The sequence below is a fragment of the Hyla sarda genome, chromosome 10 (assembly GCF_029499605.1).
Source record: "Hyla sarda isolate aHylSar1 chromosome 10, aHylSar1.hap1, whole genome shotgun sequence".
Classification (NCBI taxonomy): Eukaryota; Metazoa; Chordata; class Amphibia; order Anura; family Hylidae; genus Hyla; species Hyla sarda.
Genome location: NC_079198.1, coordinates 555,940 through 578,869, shown reverse-complemented (window position 1 = coordinate 578,869; position 22,930 = coordinate 555,940). Strand labels below are relative to the sequence as shown.

Sequence of the window (22,930 nt, the reverse complement as noted above, 5' to 3'; positions counted from 1 at the left end):
TATCATCACCACAGGGGTACAGTATATCACCACCACAGGAGTACAGTATATCACCACCACAGGAGTACAGTATATCACCACCACAGGAGTACAGTATATCATCACCACAGGAGTACAGTATATCATCACCACAGGGAGTACAGTATATCACCACCACAGGAGTACAGTATATCATCACCACAGGAGTACAGTATATCATCACCACAGGAGTACAGTATATCATCACCACAGGAGTACAGTATATCACCACCACAGGAGTACAGTATATCATCACCACAGGAGTACAGTATATCATCACCACAGGAGTACAGTATATCATCACCACAGGAGTACAGTATATCACCACCACAGGAGTACAGTATATCACCACCACAGGAGTACAGTATATCATCACCACAGGAGTACAGTATATCATCACCACAGGAGTACAGTATATCATCACCACAGGAGTACAGTATATCACCACCACAGGAGTACAGTATATCATCACCACAGGAGTACAGTATATCATCACCACAGGAGTACAGTATATCATCACCACAGGAGTACAGTATATCACCACCACAGGAGTACAGTATATCATCACCACAGGAGTACAGTATATCATCACCACAGGAGTACAGTATATCATCACCACAGGAGTACAGTATATCACCACCACAGGAGTACAGTATATCATCACCACAGGAGTACAGTATATCATCACCACAGGAGTACAGTATATCATCACCACAGGAGTACAGTATATCATCACCACAGGAGTACAGTATATCATCACCACAGGAGTACAGTATATCATCACCACAGGAGTACAGTATATCACCACCACAGGAGTACAGTATATCATCACCACAGGAGTACAGTATATCATCACCACAGGAGTACAGTATATCATCACCACAGGAGTACAGTATATCACCACCACAGGAGTACAGTATATCATCACCACAGGAGTACAGTATATCATCACCACAGGAGTACAGTATATCATCACCACAGGAGTACAGTATATCATCACCACAGGAGTACAGTATATCATCACCACAGGAGTACAGTATATCACACCACAGGAGTACAGTATATCATCACCACAGGAGTACAGTATATCATCACCACAGGAGTACAGTATATCATCACCACAGGAGTACAGTATATCATCACCACAGGAGTACAGTATATCATCACCACAGGAGTACAGTATATCATCACCACAGGAGTACAGTATATCATCCACCACAGGAGTACAGTATATCATCACCACAGGAGTACAGTATATCATCACCACAGGAGTACAGTATATCACCACCACAGGAGTACAGTATATCACCACCACAGGAGTACAGTATATCATCACCACAGGAGTACAGTATATCACCACCACAGGAGTACAGTATATCACCACCACAGGAGTACAGTATATCACCACCACAGGAGTACAGTATATCATCACCACAGGAGTACAGTATATCACCACCACAGGAGTACAGTATATCATCACCACAGGAGTACAGTATATCATCACCACAGGAGTACAGTATATCATCACCACAGGAGTACAGTATATCATCACCACAGGAGTACAGTATATCATCACCACAGGGAGTACAGTATATCACCACCACAGGAGTACAGTATATCCAATCACCACAGGAGTACAGTATATCATCACCACAGGAGTACAGTATATCACCACCACAGGAGTACAGTATATCACCACCACAGGAGTACAGTATATCACCACCACAGGAGTACAGTATATCATCACCACAGGAGTACAGTATATCATCACCACAGGAGTACAGTATATCATCACCACAGGAGTACAGTATATCATCACCACAGGGGTACAGTATATCACCACCACAGGAGTACAGTATATCATCACCACAGGAGTACAGTATATCATCACCACAGGAGTACAGTATATCACCACCACAGGAGTACAGTATATCATCACCACAGGAGTACAGTATATCACCACCACAGGAGTACAGTATATCACCACAGGAGTACAGTATATCATCACCACAGGAGTACAGTATATCACCACAGGAGTACAGTATATCATCACCACAGGAGTACAGTATATCACCACCACAGGCGTACAGTATATCATCACCACAGGAGTACAGTATATCACACCACAGGAGTACAGTATATCATCACCACAGGAGTACAGTATATCACCACCACAGGAGTACAGTATATCATCATCACAGGAGTACAGTATATCATCACCACAGGAGTACATCACCACAGGAGTACAGTATATCATCACCACAGGAGTACAGTATATCATCACCACAGGAGTACAGTATATCATCACCACAGGAGTACAGTATATCATCACCACAGGAGTACAGTATATCACCACAGGGAGTACAGTATATTATCACCATAGGAGTACAGTATATCATCACCACAGGAGTACAGTATATCATCACCACAGGAGTACAGTATATCACCACCACAGGAGTACAGTATATCATCACCACAGGAGTACAGTATATCACCACCACAGGAGTACAGTATATCATCACCACAGGAGTACAGTATATCATCACCACAGGGGTACAGTATATCATCATCACAGGAGTACAGTATATCATCATCACAGGAGTACAGTATATCATCATCACAGGAGTACAGTATATCACCACCACAGGAGTACAGTATATCACCACCACAGGAGTACAGTATATCATCACCACAGGAGTACAGTATATCATCACCACAGGAGTACAGTATATCATCACCACAGGAGTACAGTATATCATCACCACAGAAGTACAGTATATCATCACCACAGGGGTACAGTATATCACCACCACAGGAGTACAGTATATCATCACCACAGGAGTACAGTATATCATCACCACAGGAGTACAGTATATCACCACCACAGGAGTACAGTATATCATCACCACAGGAGTACAGTATATCACCACCACAGGCGTACAGTATATCATCACTACAGGAGTACAGTATATCACCACAGGAGTACAGTATATCATCACCACAGGAGTACAGTATATCACCACCACAGGAGTACAGTATATCATCACCACAGGAGTACAGTATATCACCACCACAGGAGTACAGTATATCATCACCACAGGGGTACAGTATATCATCACCACAGGAGTACAGTATATCATCATCACAGGAGTACAGTATATCATCACCACAGGAGTACATCACCACAGGAGTACAGTATATCATCACCACAGGAGTACAGTATATCATCACCACAGGAGTACAGTATATCATCACCACAGGAGTACAGTATATCACCACCACAGGAGTACAGTATATCACCACCACAGGAGTACAGTATATCATCACCATAGGAGTACAGTATATTATCACCATAGGAGTACAGTATATCATCACCACAGGAGTACAGTATATCATCACCACAGGAGTACAGTATATCACCACCACAGGAGTACAGTATATCATCACCACAGGAGTACAGTATATCATCAATCACAGGAGTACAGTATATCATCACCACAGGAGTACAGTATATCATCACCACAGGAGTACAGTATATCATCACCACAGGAGTACAGTATATCACCACCACAGGAGTACAGTATATCATCACCACAGGAGTACAGTATATCATCACCACAGGAGTACAGTATATCATCACCACAGGAGTACAGTATATCATCACCACAGGAGTACAGTATATCACCACCACAGGAGTACAGTATATCACCACAGGAGTACAGTATATCACCACAGGAGTACAGTATATCATCACCACAGGAGTACAGTATATCACCACAGGAGTACAGTATATCACCACAGGAGTACAGTATATCATCACCACAGGAGTACAGTATATCACCACCACAGGAGTACAGTATATCATCACCACAGGAGTACAGTATATCATCACCACAGGAGTACAGTATATCACCACAGGAGTACAGTATATCATCACCACAGGAGTACAGTATATCACCACCACAGGAGTACAGTATATCACCACAGAAGTACAGTATATCATCACCACAGGAGTACAGTATATCACCACCACAGGAGTACAGTATATCATCACCACAGGAGTACAGTATATCATCACCACAGGAGTACAGTATATCATCACCACAGGAGTACAGTATATCATCACCACAGGAGTACAGTATATCATCACCACAGGAGTACAGTATATCACCACCACAGGAGTACAGTATATCATCACCACAGGAGTACAGTATATCACCACCACAGGAGTACAGTATATCATCACCACAGGAGTACAGTATATCACCACCACAGGAGTACAGTATATCATCACCACAGGAGTACAGTATATCATCACCACAGGAGTACAGTATATCATCACCACAGGGGTACAGTATATCATCACCACAGGAGTACAGTATATCACCACCACAGGAGTACAGTATATCATCACCACAGGAGTACAGTATATCATCACCACAGGAGTACAGTATATCACCACCACAGGAGTACAGTATATCACCACCACAGGAGTACAGTATATCATCACCACAGGAGTACAGTATATCATCACCACAGGAGTACAGTATATCACCACCACAGGAGTACAGTATATCATCATCACAGGAGTACAGTATATCATCACCACAGGAGTACAGTATATCATCACCACAGGAGTACAGTATATCATCACCACAGGAGTACAGTATATCACCACCACAGGAGTACAGTATATCATCACCACAGGAGTACAGTATATCATCACCACAGGAGTACAGTATATCACCACCACAGGAGTACAGTATATCATCACAGGAGTACAGTATATCATCACAGGAGTACAGTATATCATCACCACAGGAGTACAGTATATCACCACAGGAGTACAGTATATCATCACCACAGGAGTACAGTATATCACCACAGGAGTACAGTATATCATCACCACAGGAGTACAGTATATCACCACCACAGGAGTACAGTATATCACCACAGAAGTACAGTATATCATCACCACAGGAGTACAGTATATCATCACCACAGGAGTACAGTATATCATCACCACAGGAGTACAGTATATCACCACCACAGGAGTACAGTATATCATCACCACAGGAGTACAGTATATCATCATCACAGGAGTACAGTATATCATCACCACAGGAGTACAGTATATCACCACCACAGGAGTACAGTATATCATCACCACAGGGGTACAGTATATCACCACCACAGGAGTACAGTATATCACCACCACAGGAGTACAGTATATCACCACCACAGGAGTACAGTATATCATCACCACAGGAGTACAGTATATCACCACCACAGGAGTACAGTATATCACCACAGGAGTACAGTATATCATCACCACAGGAGTACAGTATATCACCACCACAGGAGTACAGTATATCATCACCACAGGAGTACAGTATATCATCACCACAGGAGTACAGTATATCATCACCACAGGAGTACAGTATATCACCACCACAGGAGTACAGTATATCACCACAGAAGTACAGTATATCACCACCACAGGAGTACAGTATATCACCACAGGAGTACAGTATATCATCACCACAGGAGTACAGTATATCACCACAGGAGTACAGTATATCATCACCACAGGAGTACAGTATATCACCACCACAGGAGTACAGTATATCATCACCACAGGAGTACAGTATATCATCACCACAGGAGTACAGTATATCATCACTACAGGAGTACAGTATATCATCACCACAGGAGTACAGTATATCATCACCACAGGAGTACAGTATATCATCACCACAGGAGTACAGTATATCATCACCACAGGAGTACAGTATATCACCACCACAGGAGTACAGTATATCACCACAGGAGTACAGTATATCATCACCACAGGAGTACATTATATTACCACCACAGGAGTACAATATATCATCACCACAGGAGTACAGTATATCATCACCACAGGAGTACAGTATATCATCACCACAGGAGTACAGTATATCATCACCACAGGAGTACAGTATATCATCACCACAGGAGTACAGTATATCACCACAGGAGTACAGTATATCATCACCACAGGAGTACAGTTATATCACCACAGGAGTACAGTATATCATCACCACAGGAGTACAGTATATCACCACAGGAGTACAGTATATCATCACCACAGGAGTACAGTATATCATCACCACAGGAGTACAGTATATCACCACAGGAGTACAGTATATCATCACCACAGGAGTACAGTATATCACCACAGGAGTACAGTATATCATCACCACAGGAGTACAGTATATCACCACAGGAGTACAGTATATCATCACCACAGGAGTACAGTATATCATCACCACAGGAGTACAGTATATCATCACCACAGGAGTACAGTATATCATCACCACAGGAGTACAGTATATCATCACCACAGGAGTACAGTATATCATCACCACAGGAGTACAGTATATCACCACCACAGGAGTACAGTATATCATCACCACAGGGGTACAGTATATCACCACAGGAGTACAGTATATCATCACCACAGGAGTACAGTATATCACCACCACAGGAGTACAGTATATCATCACCACAGGAGTACAGTATATCACCACCACAGGAGTACATCACCACAGGAGTACAGTATATCATCACCACAGGGGTACAGTATATCACCACAGGAGTACAGTATATCACCACCACAGGAGTACAGTATATCATCACCACAGGAGTACAGTATATCACCACCACAGGAGTACATCACCACAGGAGTACAGTATATCATCACCACAGGAGTACAGTATATCATCACCACAGGAGTACAGTATATCATCACCACAGGAGTACAGTATATCATCACCACAGGAGTACAGTATATCATCATCACAGGAGTACAGTATATCATCACCACAGGAGTACAGTATATCATCACCACAGGAGTACAGTATATCATCACCACAGGAGTACAGTATATCATCACCACAGGAGTACAGTATATCATCATCACAGGAGTACAGTATATCACCACCACAGGAGTACAGTATATCACCACCACAGGAGTACAGTATATCACCACAGGAGTACAGTATATCATCACCACAGGAGTACAGTATATCATCACCACAGGGGTACAGTATATCACCACCACAGGAGTACAGTATATCACCACCACAGGAGTACAGTATATCACCACCACAGGAGTACAGTATATCATCACCACAGGAGTACAGTATATCATCACCACAGGAGTACAGTATATCACCACCACAGGAGTACAGTATATCACCACCACAGGAGTACAGTATATCACCACCACAGGAGTACAGTATATCATCATCACAGGAGTACAGTATATCATCATCACAGGAGTACAGTATATCATCACCACAGGAGTACAGTATATCATCACCACAGGAGTACAGTATATCATCACCACAGGAGTACAGTATATCACCACCACAGGGGTACAGTATATCATCACCACAGGAGTACAGTATATCATCACCACAGGAGTACAGTATATCATCACCACAGGAGTACAGTATATCATCACCACAGGAGTACAGTATATCATCATCACAGGAGTACAGTATATCACCACCACAGGAGTACAGTATATCACCACCACAGGAGTACAGTATATCACCACCACAGGAGTACAGTATATCATCACCACAGGAGTACAGTATATCACCACCACAGGAGTACAGTATATCACCACAGGAGTACAGTATATCATCACCACAGGAGTACAGTATATCACCACCACAGGAGTACAATATATCACCACCACAGGGGTACAGTATATCACCACCACAGGAGTACAGTATATCACCACCACAGGAGTACAGTATATCATCACCACAGGAGTAGTGCAGAGTGTGAGCTGTAAGCAGAGGATGGGCGTCAAAACAGAATTCGACCAAAGGAGCCGTCCGTCCACTGACTGACAACACAACAATCCCAACAATTCCTACAGGCAGTTTATTATTATTATTATTACTATTATGTCACTGCGCAAACCAAACCCCCCATAGAGTTCAATGAAAGAAGAGAAACGCGCTGGAACAAAGTGACGTCACCCAATAAGTGTGAGCTCCGGAGCTGCCCCCAGAGGTGCCTACCCCTCAGACCGGAACACCACTTCATACAGGGGGCGATTAATGCCATCTGTAACCACCCTTATAGGATCTCACACAGAAGACGAGACCCCCAATGTGTCATGTGTCCCTGCACCTAGTGGGGCCCCGCGACCTGTATAAGAGCTGAGATGATGCTGCGGCTATAGTTACCCCCATTCTTTACCCATCTTTGTGTGAGAAAGCAGTCTGTGGGGGGTGGAGCCAGGCTATGCAGGGGTGGGGTTAGAGTCTGTAGGGGTGGAGTCAAAGTCTGCAGGGGTGGGGTTAGAGTCTGCAGGGGTGGAGTCAGAGTCTGCAGGTGTGGGTTCATAGTCTGCAGGGGTGGAGTCAGAGTCTGCAGGGGTGGGATCAGAGTCTGCAGGGGTGGGATCAGAGTCTGCAGGGGTGGGATCAGAGTCTGCTGGGGTGGAGTAAGAGTCTTCAGGGGTGGGGGTCATAGTCAGCAGGGGTGGAGTCAGAGTCTGCAGGGGTAGGGTCAGAGTCTGCAAGGGTGGGGTCAGAGTCTGCAGGGGTGGGGTCAGAGTTTGCAGGGGTGAAGTCAGAGTCTGCAAGGGTGGAGTAAGAATCTGCAAGGGTGGAGTAAGAATCTACAGGGGTGGAGTAAGAGTCTGCAGGGGTGGGGTCATAGTCAGCAGGGGTGGAGTCAGAGTCTGAAGGGGTGGAGTCAGAGTCTGCAGGGGTGGGGTCAGAGTCTGCAAGGGTGGGGTCAGAGTCTGCAAGGGTGGGGTCAGAGTCTGCAAGGGTGGGGTCAGAGTCTGCAGGGGTGAAGTCAGAGTCTGCAGGGGTGGAGTCAGAGTCTGCAGGGATGGGGTCAGAGTCTGCAAGGGTGGGGTCAGAGTCTGCAGTGGTGGGGTCAGAGTCTGTAGGGGGTGGGGTTAGTCTGTAGGGGGTGGGGTCAGAGTCTGTAGGAGGTGGGGTCAGAGTCTGTAGGAGGTGGGGTCAGAGTCTGTAGGGGTGGGGTCAGAGTCTGAAGGGGTGGAATCAGAGTCTGTAGGTGTAGGGTCAGAGTCTGTAGGGGGTGGGGTCAGAGTCCGCAGGGGTGGGGTCAGAGTCCGCAGGGGGTGGGTCAGTCTGCAGGGTTGGAGTAAGAGTTTCTAGGGGTGGGGTCAGAGTCTACAGGGGTAGGGTCAGAGTCTGTAGGGGTGGGGTCAGAGTCTGCAGGGGTGGAGTCAGAGTCCGTAGGGGTAGGGTCAGAGTCTGTAGGGGGTAGGGTCAGAGTCTGCAGGGGTGGGGTCAAAGTCTGTAGGGGGTGGGTGAGTCTGCAGGGGTGGGGTCAGAGTCTGTAGGGGGTGGGGTCAGGCCTCCTCAGGGTGGTTGGCATTAGGCCCTAGATGGGAGGGGCAGACACAGTGACGCTTCAGAGGCCGTGGGTTATAGGACCAGGCGCCACTTAGAGACCGGTCCTATCACCTGCACCCTACTGGGCCCACTGCATTGTGTAATATGATGTATATGTGATGGAGGGGCCCTCAGACCCCCATAGCCCAGTACATGACACCACAGGAATCACCTCACTCTAAGCCTGGATCCCGACATAACACAGTTACCTCATAACAATCACCACACTGCGCATGCTCCCTGAGAGTTCAGCCTCGTCCTCCTGTCACTTAGCGCGCATGCTCTGACCTGCTGTACTGGAGTGCGCAGGCGCGCTGTCCCGGTTCTGATTGGCCCCTGTGAGGTGACCGGGCCGGGGCCGCTGGTCGCCATGACGCTCTTTCATTTCGGGAATTGTTTCGCTTTGGCTTATTTCCCGTACTTTATCACGTACAAGTGCAGCGGCCTGTGAGTACCGGGGACCGGGAGAGGGAGGGGAGAGGGACCGGGAGAGGGATCGGGGTCCTGACCGTGTGTCTGCCTTACAGCTCGGAGTACAGCGCCTTCTGGAGATGTGTCCAGGCCGGAGCCACCTACCTGTGTGTACAGCTGTGCAAGGTGAGGGGACCGGGGGTAAGGGGGGCACTGGGGGGGATACAGGGGAAAGGAGGGCACGGGAGGGGGGATACAGGGGTACGGGGGTAACAAGGGGGGGAGATATAGGGGTACGGGGGTAACAAGGGGGGGGGAATACAGGGGTACGGGGGTAACAAGGGGGGGAGATATAGGGGTACGGGGGTAACAAGGGGGGGGGAATACAGGGGTACGGGGGGGAGATACAGGGGAAAGGAGGGCACGGGAGGGGGGGTACGGGGGTAACAAGGGGGAGATACAGGGGTACGGGGGGGAGATACAGGGGTACGGGGGTAACAAGGGGGAGATACAGGGGTACGGGGGGGGGAACAAGGGAGGGGGGATACGGGGGTAACAAGGGGGGGGAGGGGGGATACGGGGGTAACAAGGGGGGGGAGGGGGGATACGGGGGTAACAAGGGGGGAGATATAGGGGTACGGGGGTAACAAGGGGGGGAATACAGGGGTACGGGGGGAGATACAGGGGAAAGGAGGGCACGGGAGGGGGGATACAGGGGTACGGGGGTAACAAGGGGGAGATACAGGGGTATGGGGGGGGAGATACAGGGGTACGGGGGTAACAAGGGGGAGATACAGGGGTACGGGGGGGAGATACAGGGGTACGGGGGGGAACAAGGGAGGGGGGATACAGGGGTACGGGGGGGGAACAAGGGAGGGGGGATACAGGGGTACGGGGGGGAACAAGGGAGGGGGGATACAGGGGTACGGGGGTAACAAGGGGGGGAGATATAGGGGTACGGGGGGGGAACAAGGGGGAGATAACAGGGGGGGAGGTACGGGGGGTAACAAGGGGGGAGATAACGGGGGGGGGTACGGGGGGGGAACAAGGGGGGAGATAACAGGGGGGGAGGTACGGGGGGTAACAAGGGGGGAGATAACAGGGGGGGAGGTACGGGGGGTAACAAGGGGGGAGATAACAGGGGGTGGGAGATACAGGGGTACGGGGGGGTAACAAGGGGTGGGAGATACAGGGGTACGGGGGGGTAACAAGGGGTGGGAGATACAGGGGTACGGGGGGGTAACAAGGGGTGGGAGATACAGGGGTACGGGGGGGTAACAAGGGGTGGGAGATACAGGGGTACGGGGGGGGTAACAAGGGGTGGGAGATACAGGGGTACGGGGGGGTAACAGGGGGTGGGAGATACAGGGGTACGGGGGGGTAACAGGGGGTGGGAGATACAGGGGTACGGGGGGGTAACAGGGGGTGGGAGATACAGGGGTACGGGGGGGTAACAGGGGGTGGGAGATACAGGGGTACGGGGGGGTAACAGGGGGTGGGAGATACAGGGGTACGGGGGGGTAACAAGGGGTGGGAGATACAGGGGTACGGGGGGGTAACAAGGGGTGGGAGATACAGGGGTACGGGGGGGGTAACAAGGGGTGGGAGATACAGGGGTACGGGGGGGTAACAAGGGGTGGGAGATACAGGGGTACGGGGGGGTAACAAGGGGTGGGAGATACAGGGGTACGGGGGGGGGTAACAAGGGGTGGGAGATACAGGGGTACGGGGGGGGTAACAAGGGGTGGGAGATACAGGGGTACGGGGGGGGGTAACAAGGGGTGGGAGATACAGGGGTACGGGGGGGGGTAACAAGGGGTGGGAGATACAGGGGTACGGGGGGGGGTAACAAGGGGTGGGAGATACAGGGGTACGGGGGGGGGTAACAAGGGGTGGGAGATACAGGGGTACGGGGGGGGTAACAAGGGGTGGGAGATACAGGGGTACGGGGGGGGTAACAAGGGGTGGGAGATACAGGGGTACGGGGGGGGTAACAAGGGGTGGGAGATACAGGGGTACGGGGGGGGTAACAAGGGGGGGAGATACAGGGGTACGGGGGGGGGGGTAACAAGGGGGGGAGATACAGGGGTACGGGGGGGGGGGTAACAAGGGGGGGAGATACAGGGTTACGGGGGGGGGGTAACAAGGGGGGGAGATACAGGGTTACGGGGGGGGGGGGGGGTAACAAGGGGGGGAGATACAGGGTTACGGGGGGGGGTAACAAGGGGGGGAGATACAGGGTTACGGGGGGGGGGGGGGTAACAAGGGGGGGAGATACAGGGTTACGGGGGGGGGGGGGGGGTAACAAGGGGGGGAGATACAGGGTTACGGGGGGGGGGGGGGGTAACAAGGGGGGGAGATACAGGGTTACGGGGGGGGGGGTAACAAGGGGGGGAGATACAGGGTTACGGGGGGGGTAACAAGGGGGGGAGATACAGGGTTACGGGGGGGGGGGTAACAAGGGGGGGAGATACAGGGTTACGGGGGGGGGGTAACAAGGGGGGGGAGATACAGGGTTACGGGGGGGGGGTAACAAGGGGGGGGAGATACAGGGTTACGGGGGGGGGGTAACAAGGGGGGGGAGATACAGGGTTACGGGGGGGGGGGGTAACAAGGGGGGAGATACAGGGTTACGGGGGGGGGGGGGGTAACAAGGGGGGAGATACAGGGTTACGGGGGGGGGGGGGTAACAAGGGGGGGAGATACAGGGTTACGGGGGGGGGGGGGGGTAACAAGGGGGGGAGATACAGGGTTACGGGGGGGGGGTAACAAGGGGGGGAGATACAGGGTTACGGGGGGGGGGGGTAACAAGGGGGGGAGATACAGGGTTACGGGGGGGGGGGTAACAAGGGGGGGAGATACAGGGTTACGGGGGGGGGGGGTAACAAGGGGGGAGATACAGGGTTACGGGGGGGGGGGGTAACAAGGGGGGGAGATACAGGGTTACGGGGGGGGGGGGTAACAAGGGGGGGAGATACAGGGTTACGGGGGGGGGGGTAACAAGGGGGGGAGATACAGGGTTACGGGGGGGGGGGGTAACAAGGGGGGGAGATACAGGGTTACGGGGGGGGGGGTAACAAGGGGGGGAGATACAGGGTTACGGGGGGGGGGTAACAAGGGGGGGAGATACAGGGTTACGGGGGGGGGGTAACAAGGGGGGGAGATACAGGGTTACGGGGGGGGGGGTAACAAGGGGGGGAGATACAGGGTTACGGGGGGGGGGGTAACAAGGGGGGGAGATACAGGGTTACGGGGGGGGGGGTAACAAGGGGGGGAGATACAGGGTTACGGGGGGGGGGGGTAACAAGGGGGGGAGATACAGGGTTACGGGGGGGGGGGTAACAAGGGGGGGAGATACAGGGTTACGGGGGGGGGGGTAACAAGGGGGGGAGATACAGGGTTACGGGGGGGGGGGTAACAAGGGGGGGAGATACAGGGTTACGGGGGGGGGGTAACAAGGGGGGGAGATACAGGGTTACGGGGGGGGGGGTAACAAGGGGGGGAGATACAGGGTTACGGGGGGGGGGGGTAACAAGGGGGGGAGATACAGGGTTACGGGGGGGGGGGGTAACAAGGGGGGGAGATACAGGGTTACGGGGGGGGGGGGTAACAAGGGGGGGAGATACAGGGTTACGGGGGGGGGGGTAACAAGGGGGGGAGATACAGGGTTACGGGGGGGGGGGGTAACAAGGGGGGGAGATACAGGGTTACGGGGGGGGGGGGGGTAACAAGGGGGGGAGATACAGGGTTACGGGGGGGGGGGGGGTAACAAGGGGGGGAGATACAGGGTTACGGGGGGGGGGGGTAACAAGGGGGGGAGATACAGGGTTACGGGGGGGGGGTAACAAGGGGGGGAGATACAGGGTTACGGGGGGGGGAGATACAGGGTTACGGGGGGGGGGTAACAAGGGGGGGAGATACAGGGTTACGGGGGGGGGGGGTAACAAGGGGGGGAGATACAGGGTTACGGGGGGGGGGGTAACAAGGGGGGGAGATACAGGGTTACGGGGGGGGGGGGTAACAAGGGGGGGAGATACAGGGTTACGGGGGGGGGGGGTAACAAGGGGGGGAGATACAGGGTTACGGGGGGGGGGGGTAACAAGGGGGGGAGATACAGGGTTACGGGGGGGGGGGGGGTAACAAGGGGGGGAGATACAGGGTTACGGGGGGGGGGGGGGTAACAAGGGGGGGAGATACAGGGTTACGGGGGGGGGGGTAACAAGGGGGGGAGATACAGGGTTACGGGGGGGGGGGTAACAAGGGGGGGAGATACAGGGTTACGGGGGGGGGAGATACAGGGTTACGGGGGGGGGGTAACAAGGGGGGGAGATACAGGGTTACGGGGGGGTAACAAGGGGGGGAGATACAGGGTTACGGGGGGGTAACAAGGGGGGGAGATACAGGGTTACAGGGGGGGGTAACAAGGGGGGGAGATACAGGGTTACAGGGGGGGGTAACAAGGGGGGGAGATACAGGGTTACGGGGGGGGGGGGTAACAAGGGGGGGAGATACAGGGGTACGGGGGGGGGGTAACAAGGGGGGGAGATACAGGGGTACGGGGGGGGGTAACAAGGGGGGGAGATACAGGGGTACGGGGGGGGGTAACAAGGGGGGGAGATACAGGGGTACGGGGGGGGGTAACAAGGGGGGAGATACAGGGGTACGGGGGGGGTAACAAGGGGGGAGATACAGGGGTACGGGGGGGGTAACAAGGGGGGAGATACAGGGGTACGGGGGGAGATACAGGGGTACAGGGGGGGGTAATATAGAGGGATAATTCAGGGATAAGGGAGGGGGCACCAGGGGTAATATAGAGGGGTAATTCAGGGATAAGGGAGGGGGCACCGGGGGGGTAATTCAGGGATAAGGGAGGGGGCACCAGGGGTAATATAGAGGGGTAATTCAGGGATAAGGGAGGGGGGCACCGGGGGGGTAATTCAGGGATAAGGGAGGGGGCACCAGGGGTAATATAGAGGGGTAATTCAGGGATATTTCCCGGTAATGATTTTCTTCTTCCTTCTCCAGATGCTTTTCCTGGCAACATTTTTCCCGACCTGGGAAGGAGCGGTCGGAGCCTTCGACTTTATTGGGGTGAGAGACGCTCCAGCTGGTGGGTCATTGTGGGGCCCGGTGTCTCATATATTCTTGTGTAGGGCTGGGCGTTATATACCGGTTCATATGGAATACCGAAATTTTTGTGCTGCACAATATGAATTTTTCCCCACACCGCAATACCGGTTTGGCCCCTCCCCCTTGGGAATGAATGAGTTATCAACCCAGCGCTGCGCTGTCCCCAAGTAATCATATGTGACCCGCGAGCGCTGTTCTGCCCCCCCCCCCCCCCCCCCCCAATGAATTATCAGCCCAGCGCTGCGCTGTCCCCATCGGGGTAAATACTCACACATCACCCACAAGCGCTGCCCTCCTCGTCCTCCTGCTTGTTGCGGCCGCCGGCGCTGACATTATACTGTACGCTGTATCTCTATGCCCGGGCTGCAAAAGGTAAACAAAATAAACATTAACTCACCTTCTTTGTCGGTCTGGACCTTCCTCCTGGGGACGGGAACGTCGGACAGCCGTCAGCCTATCACCGGCCGCAGCGATGTTCCGCCTTGGCCAGTGATAGGTTGAGCCCACTGTCATGTAAGAGGCCGGAACATCGCTGCGGCCGGTGATAGGCTGACGGCTCTCCGACGTTCCTGTCCCCAGGAAGAGCGTAAGGCCGACGTAGGAAGGTGCGGTAAAGTTTATTTTGTTTACCTTTTGCAGCCCGGGCATAGGGATACCGCGTACAGTATAGTGTCAGCGCCGGCGGCCGCAACAAACAGGGCAGCGCTTGTTGGTGATATGTGAGTATTTACCCCAATGGGGACAGCACAGCGCTGGGCTGATAATTAATTTTGGGGGGAGAATACTGTTATATACCGTGGAACCGCCATAAGTTACAAAAATGCCGTGATACACATGTTTGGTGCCCAGCCCTAGTGCGGTGTTGGGGTAACTATCCCTCAGGCAGACGGGCCTCAGTAATGGCTGAGTGGAGGGTTACAGATCCCCGTCCTGGGGAAATGATTGGACTCTCTGGGTTTGCAGCATCTCCCATTTTTTTGGCAGCTGATTGTGGGAGATGTTGTATTCATACCAGGTGCTGATGTTCATGAGGAGACAACGATACTAAGAGCGGCCCCTTTAACAGTAGGCATGGGGTAGTTATTGGGGTCCTTGGGAAGCCTCTATTATTGTTAGGGACCCCCTGTGGCAGAACTGTTGGGAGTTAGTGCAGTAATGTATTGTGGGAAAAAGAGTTCTGCAATGTATTATGGAGCTGAGCTAAGATACTGAGGCTGTGTCACTGCTAACTGCAAAATAGTGAGCGCAGCTCTGGAGGGTAAGACAGGATGTAACAGCAGAATAGTGAGCGCAGCTCTGGAGGGTAAGACAGGATGTAACAGCAGAATAGTGAATGCAGCTCTGGAGGATAAGACGTGATGTAACAGCAGAATAGTGAGTGCAGCTCTGGAGGATAAGACATGATGTAACAGCAGAATAGTGAGTGCAGCTCTGGAGGATAAGACAGGATGTAACAGCAGAATAGTGAGTGCAGCTCTGGAGGATAAGACATGATGTAACAGCAGAATAGTGAGTGCAGCTCTGGAGGATAAGACAGGATGTAACAGCAGAATAGTGAGTGCAGCTCTGGAGGATAAGACAGGATGTAACAGCAGAATAGTGAGTGCAGCTCTGGAGGATAAGACATGTAACCGCAGAATAGAGAGTGCAGCTCTGGAGGATAAGACATGATGTAACAGCAGAATAGTGAGTGCAACATATTTACATAGTTAGTATGGTTGAAAAAAGACATACGTCTATCAAGTCCAACCAGGGAATGGTGGTTTGGTTTAACAGCAGAATAGTGAGTTCAGCTCTGGAGGTGACTGGCATATAGCATGTAGCAGCATGTTATGTTATTTATGATGGGGACGTTGCGATCTTTCAGGAATTCATGAAGGCCACGGTTGATCTGGCCGACCTGTTGGGTTTGCATTTGGTGATGTCTCGCAACGCAGGGAAGGGCGAGTACAAGATAATGGTGGCAGCGATGGGATGGGCGACTGCAGAACTGGTCATGTCCAGGTAAGAGTTGCGGCCTCCATAGTGTGTGATAACTGGCCTTGCAGATGACCTTAACCCGATGCCACGTCTTGTTCGGTGCCAGGTGTCTTCCTCTTTGGGTCGGTGCCCGCGGGATTGAATTTGACTGGAAATACATCCAGATGAGCATCGACTCCAACATCAGCCTGGTAAGGACCCCCCCCCCCCCCCTGTCCTGGTAAGGATCCCCCCTGTCCTGGTAAGGATCCCCCCTGTCCTGGTAAGGATCCCCCCTGTCCTGGTAAGGATCCCCCCCCCCCCCCCCATCCTGCCTCAGTGACCAGCTAAATGCCCGGTGTACCCCCTAACCTGCATTCCTTGGTGCCTGCAGGTACACTACATGGCGGTGGCGGCCCTGGTCTGGATGTGGACGCGCTACGACCTCCCTGCCCACTTCCGTCTGCCCGTCACGGTCCTCCTGGGGCTCAGCATGTACAAGGCCTTCCTCATGGAGTGAGTATCAGGCGAGGGTCCTGCTGCTGCTAAAACCTTGTGAGCAGCTTAAAGGGTCTTATGTAAAGTAGACGAGTCACCAGACGGGGTCCTGAGAGGGATTTGTGTTGCTCCTATAACCCTGTGTGCAGCATTATAGCAGCACTGGAAATAATAGGGAATTGCTGGTCATGTGACTGGAGTTGCCCTTTGAGTCTGGTCTCGGTGTTTGGATGGCGTTCACACTGGTTTTGCTCTCTCTGCAGCTGCTTTGTGCACATCTTCCTGCTGGGCAGCTGGACGGCGCTGCTCCTGAAGGCGGTGACCACGGGCGTCCTGTCCCTCGGCTGCCTCACCCTCTTCGTAAGTCTTGTTCATGGGAACTGAGCGGCTTCCTGCGGACTCTTTATTCTAGAAGATGATGTGATCGGACGGGCGGGAGAACTTTCTATGTGTTTTGCTTTAAATTAATTTCCTAAATACTTTATAATAAAATACTTAGACCTTTAAATGGCCACTGTCATTAAATTTGTTTTTCTCATTTAATTCCTTAGGTGAAATAAATCACCTTTCTAATTTACACCCTGTAAAATATATAAATGGCCACTAGGGGTCTCCATTGCCAGACCACATTCAGTCTGCTAAAAAGCGCAAACTTTGGTCTTCTACTTTACTGGCAGAAGACCAAAATGCAGAACTGCGATCTGGCCATAGGCAGTGCATAGTTCTCTGCCTGTGTATTAAACACTGTCTGTAATAAATCCTGTATAGGCAGCAGGGCCGGCAGGTCTCCCTCTCCACTCGCACTGTCTGTAATAAATCCTGTATAGGCAGCAGGGCCGGCAGGTCTCCCTCTCCACTCGCACTGTCTGTAATAAATCCTGTATAGGCAGCAGGGCCCGGCAGGTCTCCCCCTCCCTCTCCGCTCGCACTGTCTGTAATAAATCCTGTATAGGCAGCAGGGCCGGCAGGTCTCCCTCTCCGCTCGCACTGTCTGTAATAAATCCTGTATAGGCAGCAGGGCCGGCAGGTCTCCCTCTCCGCTCGCACTGTCTGTAATAAATCCTGTATAGGCAGCAGGGCCTGGCAGGTCTCCCCCTCCCTCTCCGCTCGCACTGTCTGTAATAAATCCTGTATAGGCAGCAGGGCCCGGCAGGTCTCCCTCTCCGCTCGCACTGTCTGTAATAAATCCTGTATAGGCAGCAGGGCCCGGCAGGTCTCCCTCTCCGCTCGCACTGTCTGTAATAAATCCTGTATAGGCAGCAGGGCCCGGCAGGTCTCCCTCTCCGCTCGCACTGTCTGTAATAAATCCTGTATAGGCAGCAGGGCCTGGCAGGTCTCCCTCTCCGCTCGCACTGTCTGTAATAAATCCTGTATAGGCAGCAGGGCCGGCAGGTCTCCCTCTCCGCTCGCACTGTCTGTAATAAATCCTGTATAGGCAGCAGGGCCGGCAGGTCTCCCTCTCCGCTCGCACTGTCTGTAATAAATCCTGTATAGGCAGCAGGGCCGGCAGGTCTCCCTCTCCGCTCGCACTGTCTGTAATAAATCCTGTATAGGCAGCAGGGCCGGCAGGTCTCCCTCTCCGCTCGCACTGTCTGTAATAAATCCTGTATAGGCAGCAGGGCCCGGCAGGTCTCCCTCTCCGCTCGCACTGTCTGTAATAAATCCTGTATAGGCAGCAGGGCCGGCAGGTCTCCCTCTCCACTCGCACTGTCTGTAATAAATCCTGTATAGGCAGCAGGGCCCGGCAGGTCTCCCCCTCCCTCTCCGCTCGCACTGTCTGTAATAAATCCTGTATAGGCAGCAGGGCCGGCAGGTCTCCCTCTCCGCTCGCACTGTCTGTAATAAATCCTGTATAGGCAGCAGGGCCTGGCAGGTCTCCCCCTCCCTCTCCGCTCGCACTGTCTGTAATAAATCCTGTATAGGCAGCAGGGCCCGGCAGGTCTCCCTCTCCGCTCGCACTGTCTGTAATAAATCCTGTATAGGCAGCAGGGCCCGGCAGGTCTCCCTCTCCGCTCGCACTGTCTGTAATAAATCCTGTATAGGCAGCAGGGCCCGGCAGGTCTCCCTCTCCGCTCGCACTGTCTGTAATAAATCCTGTATAGGCAGCAGGGCCTGGCAGGTCTCCCTCTCCGCTCGCACTGTCTGTAATAAATCCTGTATAGGCAGCAGGGCCCGGCAGGTCTCCCTCTCCGCTCGCACTGTCTGTAATAAATCCTGTATAGGCAGCAGGGCCCGGCAGGTCTCCCCCTCCCTCTCCGCTCGCACTGTCTGTAATAAATCCTGTATAGGCAGCAGGGCCGGCAGGTCTCCCTCTCCGCTCGCACTGTCTGTAATAAATCCTGTATAGGCAGCAGGGCCGGCAGGTCTCCCTCTCCGCTCGCACTGTCTGTAATAAATCCTGTATAGGCAGCAGGGCCGGCAGGTCTCCCCCTCCCTCTCCGCTCGCACTGTCTGTAATAAATCCTGTATAGGCAGCAGGGCCTGGCAGGTCTCCCCCTCCCTCTCCGCTCGCACTGTCTGTAATAAATCCTGTATAGGCAGCAGGGCCCGGCAGGTCTCCCTCTCCGCTCGCACTGTCTGTAATAAATCCTGTATAGGCAGCAGGGCCCGGCAGGTCTCCCTCTCCGCTCGCACTGTCTGTAATAAATCCTGTATAGGCAGCAGGGCCCGGCAGGTCTCCCTCTCCGCTCGCACTGTCTGTAATAAATCCTGTATAGGCAGCAGGGCCTGGCAGGTCTCCCTCTCCGCTCGCACTGTCTGTAATAAATCCTGTATAGGCAGCAGGGCCCGGCAGGTCTCCCTCTCTGCTCGCACTGTCTGTAATAAATCCTGTATAGGCAGCAGGGCCCGGCAGGTCTCCCTCTCCGCTCGCACTGTCTGTAATAAATCCTGTATAGGCAGCAGGGCCCGGCAGGTCTCCCCCTCCCTCTCCGCTCGCACTGTCTGTAATAAATCCTGTATAGGCAGCAGGGCTCGGCAGGTCTCCCTCTCCGCTCGCACTGTCTGTAATAAATCCTGTATAGGCAGCAGGGCCCGGCAGGTCTCCCTCTCCGCTCGCACTGTCTGTAATAAATCCTGTATAGGCAGCAGGGCCGGCAGGTCTCCCCCTCCCTCTCCGCTCGCACTGTCTGTAATAAATCCTGTATAGGCAGCAGGGCCGGCAGGTCTCCCCCTCCCTCTCCGCTCGCACTGTCTGTAATAAATCCTGTATAGGCAGCAGGGCCCGGCAGGTCTCGGCTCCTATCCCTCCTCTCTGTATACCACATGCGCTGATGACCAGAGAGGAGGGGATCCCTGGGAGCACTGCATAGATGAGCGGGTGGAAGCGATCCCCAGCACGGCCTCAGGGGGGGGTGATAGCTGTAGGTAGGAATGTCTATAGAGCTTAGTTTTTTTTAGTTAGGTTTAATGACAGGTACTCTTTAAAGGGTAGATCCCACCATCCATTTTTTTTCTTTCTGTCCTTGCCTATTGCCCATCTATCCCTAACCCCCTCCCTGCCTTTAAATTTTTTAATTTTTTTTTACTATATTAAAATGGCTTTTTGTCTGCCTGGTAGTGTGCTCACTACCAGGCAGACTTCCCCAGCAGGCACCACGTCACTGATGCCTGCTGGGGCCGACACTTTTGCCCTTAGTTCACTATACAGGGTGCCTCCAGCTGTTTCACCACTACAACTCCCAGCTTGCCCTGACATCTACTGGCTGTCAGGGCATTCTGGGAGTTGTAGTGGTGAAACCGCTGGAGGCACCCTGTGGTGAAAACAATAGCTTTGTTAGCGCAGCAGTGCTTAAGTACTACAACATATCAATTTTATTACTTCATGACAGTGCCCATTTAACTTTCTTATCATGTAACTACCCCTCATGGTAAAGAAGAACACTGACCTTACCTGTCACAACAAGAGCAATATCATACAATGTATCCAGAAAGTCTTCACCCCCCGTCACTATATACAATGTATCCATTGTATATAGTGTGGGGTGAAGACTTTCTGGATACATTGTATATAGTGACCGGGGGTGAAGACTTTCTGGATACATTGCATATAGTGACTGGGGGTGAAGACTTTCTGGATACATTGCATATAGTGACTGGGGGTGAAGACTTTCTGGATACATTGCATATAGTGACTGGGGGTGAAGACTTTCTGGATACATTGCATATAGTGACTGGGGGTGAAGACTTTCTGGATACATTGCATATAGTGACTGGGGGTGAAGACTTTCTGGATACATTGTATATAGTGACTGGGGGTGAAGACTTTCTGGATACATTGCATATAGTGACGGGGGGTGAAGACTTTCTGGATACATTGCATATAGTGACGGGGGGTGAAGACTTTCTGGATACATTGTATATAGTGATCGGGGGGTGAAGACTTTCTGGATACATTGTATATAGTGACGGGGGGTGAAGACTTTCTGGATACATTGTATATAGTGACGGGGGGGTGAAGACTTTCTGGATACATTGTATATAGTGACCGGGGGTGAAGACTTTCTGGATACATTGTATATAGTGACCGGGGGTGAAGACTTTCTGGATACATTGTATATAGTGACCGGGGGTGAAGACTTTCTGGATACATTGTATATAGTGATCGGGGTGAAGACTTTCTGGATACATTGTGTATAGTGACCGGGGGTGAAGACTTTCTGGATACATTGTGTATAGTGATCGGGGTGAAGACTTTCTGGATACATTGTGTATAGTGACCGGGGGTGAAGACTTTCTGGATACATTGTATATAGTGACCGGGGGTGAAGACTTTCTGGATACATTGTATATAGTGACCGGGGGTGAAGACTTTCTGGATACATTGTATATAGTGACCGGGGGTGAAGACTTTCTGGATACATTGTATATAGTGACCGGGGGGGGGTGAAGACTTTCTGGATACATTGTATATAGTGACCGGGGTATGAAGACTTTCTGGATACATTGTATATAGTGACCGGGGGTGAAGACTTTCTGGATACATTGTATATAGTGACCGGGGGTGAAGACTTTCTTGATACATTGTATATAGTGATCGGGGTGAAGACTTTCTGGATACATTGTGTATAGTGACCGGGGGTGAAGACTTTCTGGATACATTGTGTATAGTGATCGGGGTGAAGACTTTCTGGATACATTGTGTATAGTGACCGGGGGTGAAGACTTTCTGGATACATTGTATATAGTGATCGGGGGTGAAGACTTTCTGGATACATTGTATATAGTGACCGGGGGTGAAGACTTTCTGGATACATTGTATATAGTGACCGGGGGTGAAGACTTTCTGGATACATTGTATATAGTGACCGGGGGTGAAGACTTTCTGGATACATTGTATATAGTGACCGGGGTGAAGACTTTCTGGATACATTGTGTCACTAGCTCTCATAGAAATCTTATGATGCTGAGGTGCATTGTGGGAGACACAATCCACAATGCTACGCAGCAAAGTATAGCACAGTATGAGATCTTAATTG

At 51.9% G+C, this 22,930-nt stretch overlaps 2 protein-coding genes across 2 annotated transcripts; one reads left to right on the top strand and one right to left on the bottom strand.

Moving 5' to 3' along the window:
* Positions 1 to 8,323: 8,323 nt before the first annotated feature.
* On the bottom strand, positions 8,324 to 9,827 carry LOC130294240 (cell surface glycoprotein 1-like). Its single transcript, XM_056543821.1, has 3 exons — positions 9,744 to 9,827; positions 8,709 to 9,041; positions 8,324 to 8,662 (listed from the first exon to the last, which is right to left on the bottom strand). Exons 1-3 carry the CDS (start codon positions 9,825 to 9,827, stop codon positions 8,324 to 8,326), a joined length of 756 nt encoding a protein of 251 aa, XP_056399796.1.
* On the top strand, positions 9,743 to 17,972 carry TMEM147 (transmembrane protein 147). The gene is made up of 7 exons (XM_056544110.1): positions 9,743 to 9,902; positions 9,983 to 10,052; positions 14,892 to 14,957; positions 16,864 to 17,000; positions 17,083 to 17,167; positions 17,350 to 17,471; positions 17,717 to 17,972. The coding sequence occupies exons 1-7, from the start codon at positions 9,826 to 9,828 to the stop codon at positions 17,835 to 17,837; spliced, it is 678 nt and encodes a 225-aa protein (XP_056400085.1). The 5' UTR covers positions 9,743 to 9,825; the 3' UTR covers positions 17,838 to 17,972.
* Positions 17,973 to 22,930: the final 4,958 nt, after the last annotated feature.

Coding starts and splice junctions, on each gene's coding strand:
- LOC130294240 (XM_056543821.1), bottom strand. CDS start 9,827: ATGGCGACCAGCGGCCCCGGCCCGGTCACCTCACAGGGGCCAATCAGA. Junction 9,042..9,743: donor TGCGCACTCCAGTACAGCAG/GTCAGAGCATGC, acceptor CACCTCCTACAG/ACTCTGACCCCACCTCCTAC. Junction 8,663..8,708: donor CAGACTCTTACTCCACCCCT/GTAGATTCTTAC, acceptor CCACCCTTGCAG/ACTCTGACTTCACCCCTGCA.
- TMEM147 (XM_056544110.1), top strand. CDS start 9,826: ATGACGCTCTTTCATTTCGGGAATTGTTTCGCTTTGGCTTATTTCCCG. Junction 10,053..14,891: donor TGTGTGTACAGCTGTGCAAG/GTGAGGGGACCG, acceptor TTCCTTCTCCAG/ATGCTTTTCCTGGCAACATT. Junction 17,472..17,716: donor TACAAGGCCTTCCTCATGGA/GTGAGTATCAGG, acceptor CTCTCTCTGCAG/CTGCTTTGTGCACATCTTCC.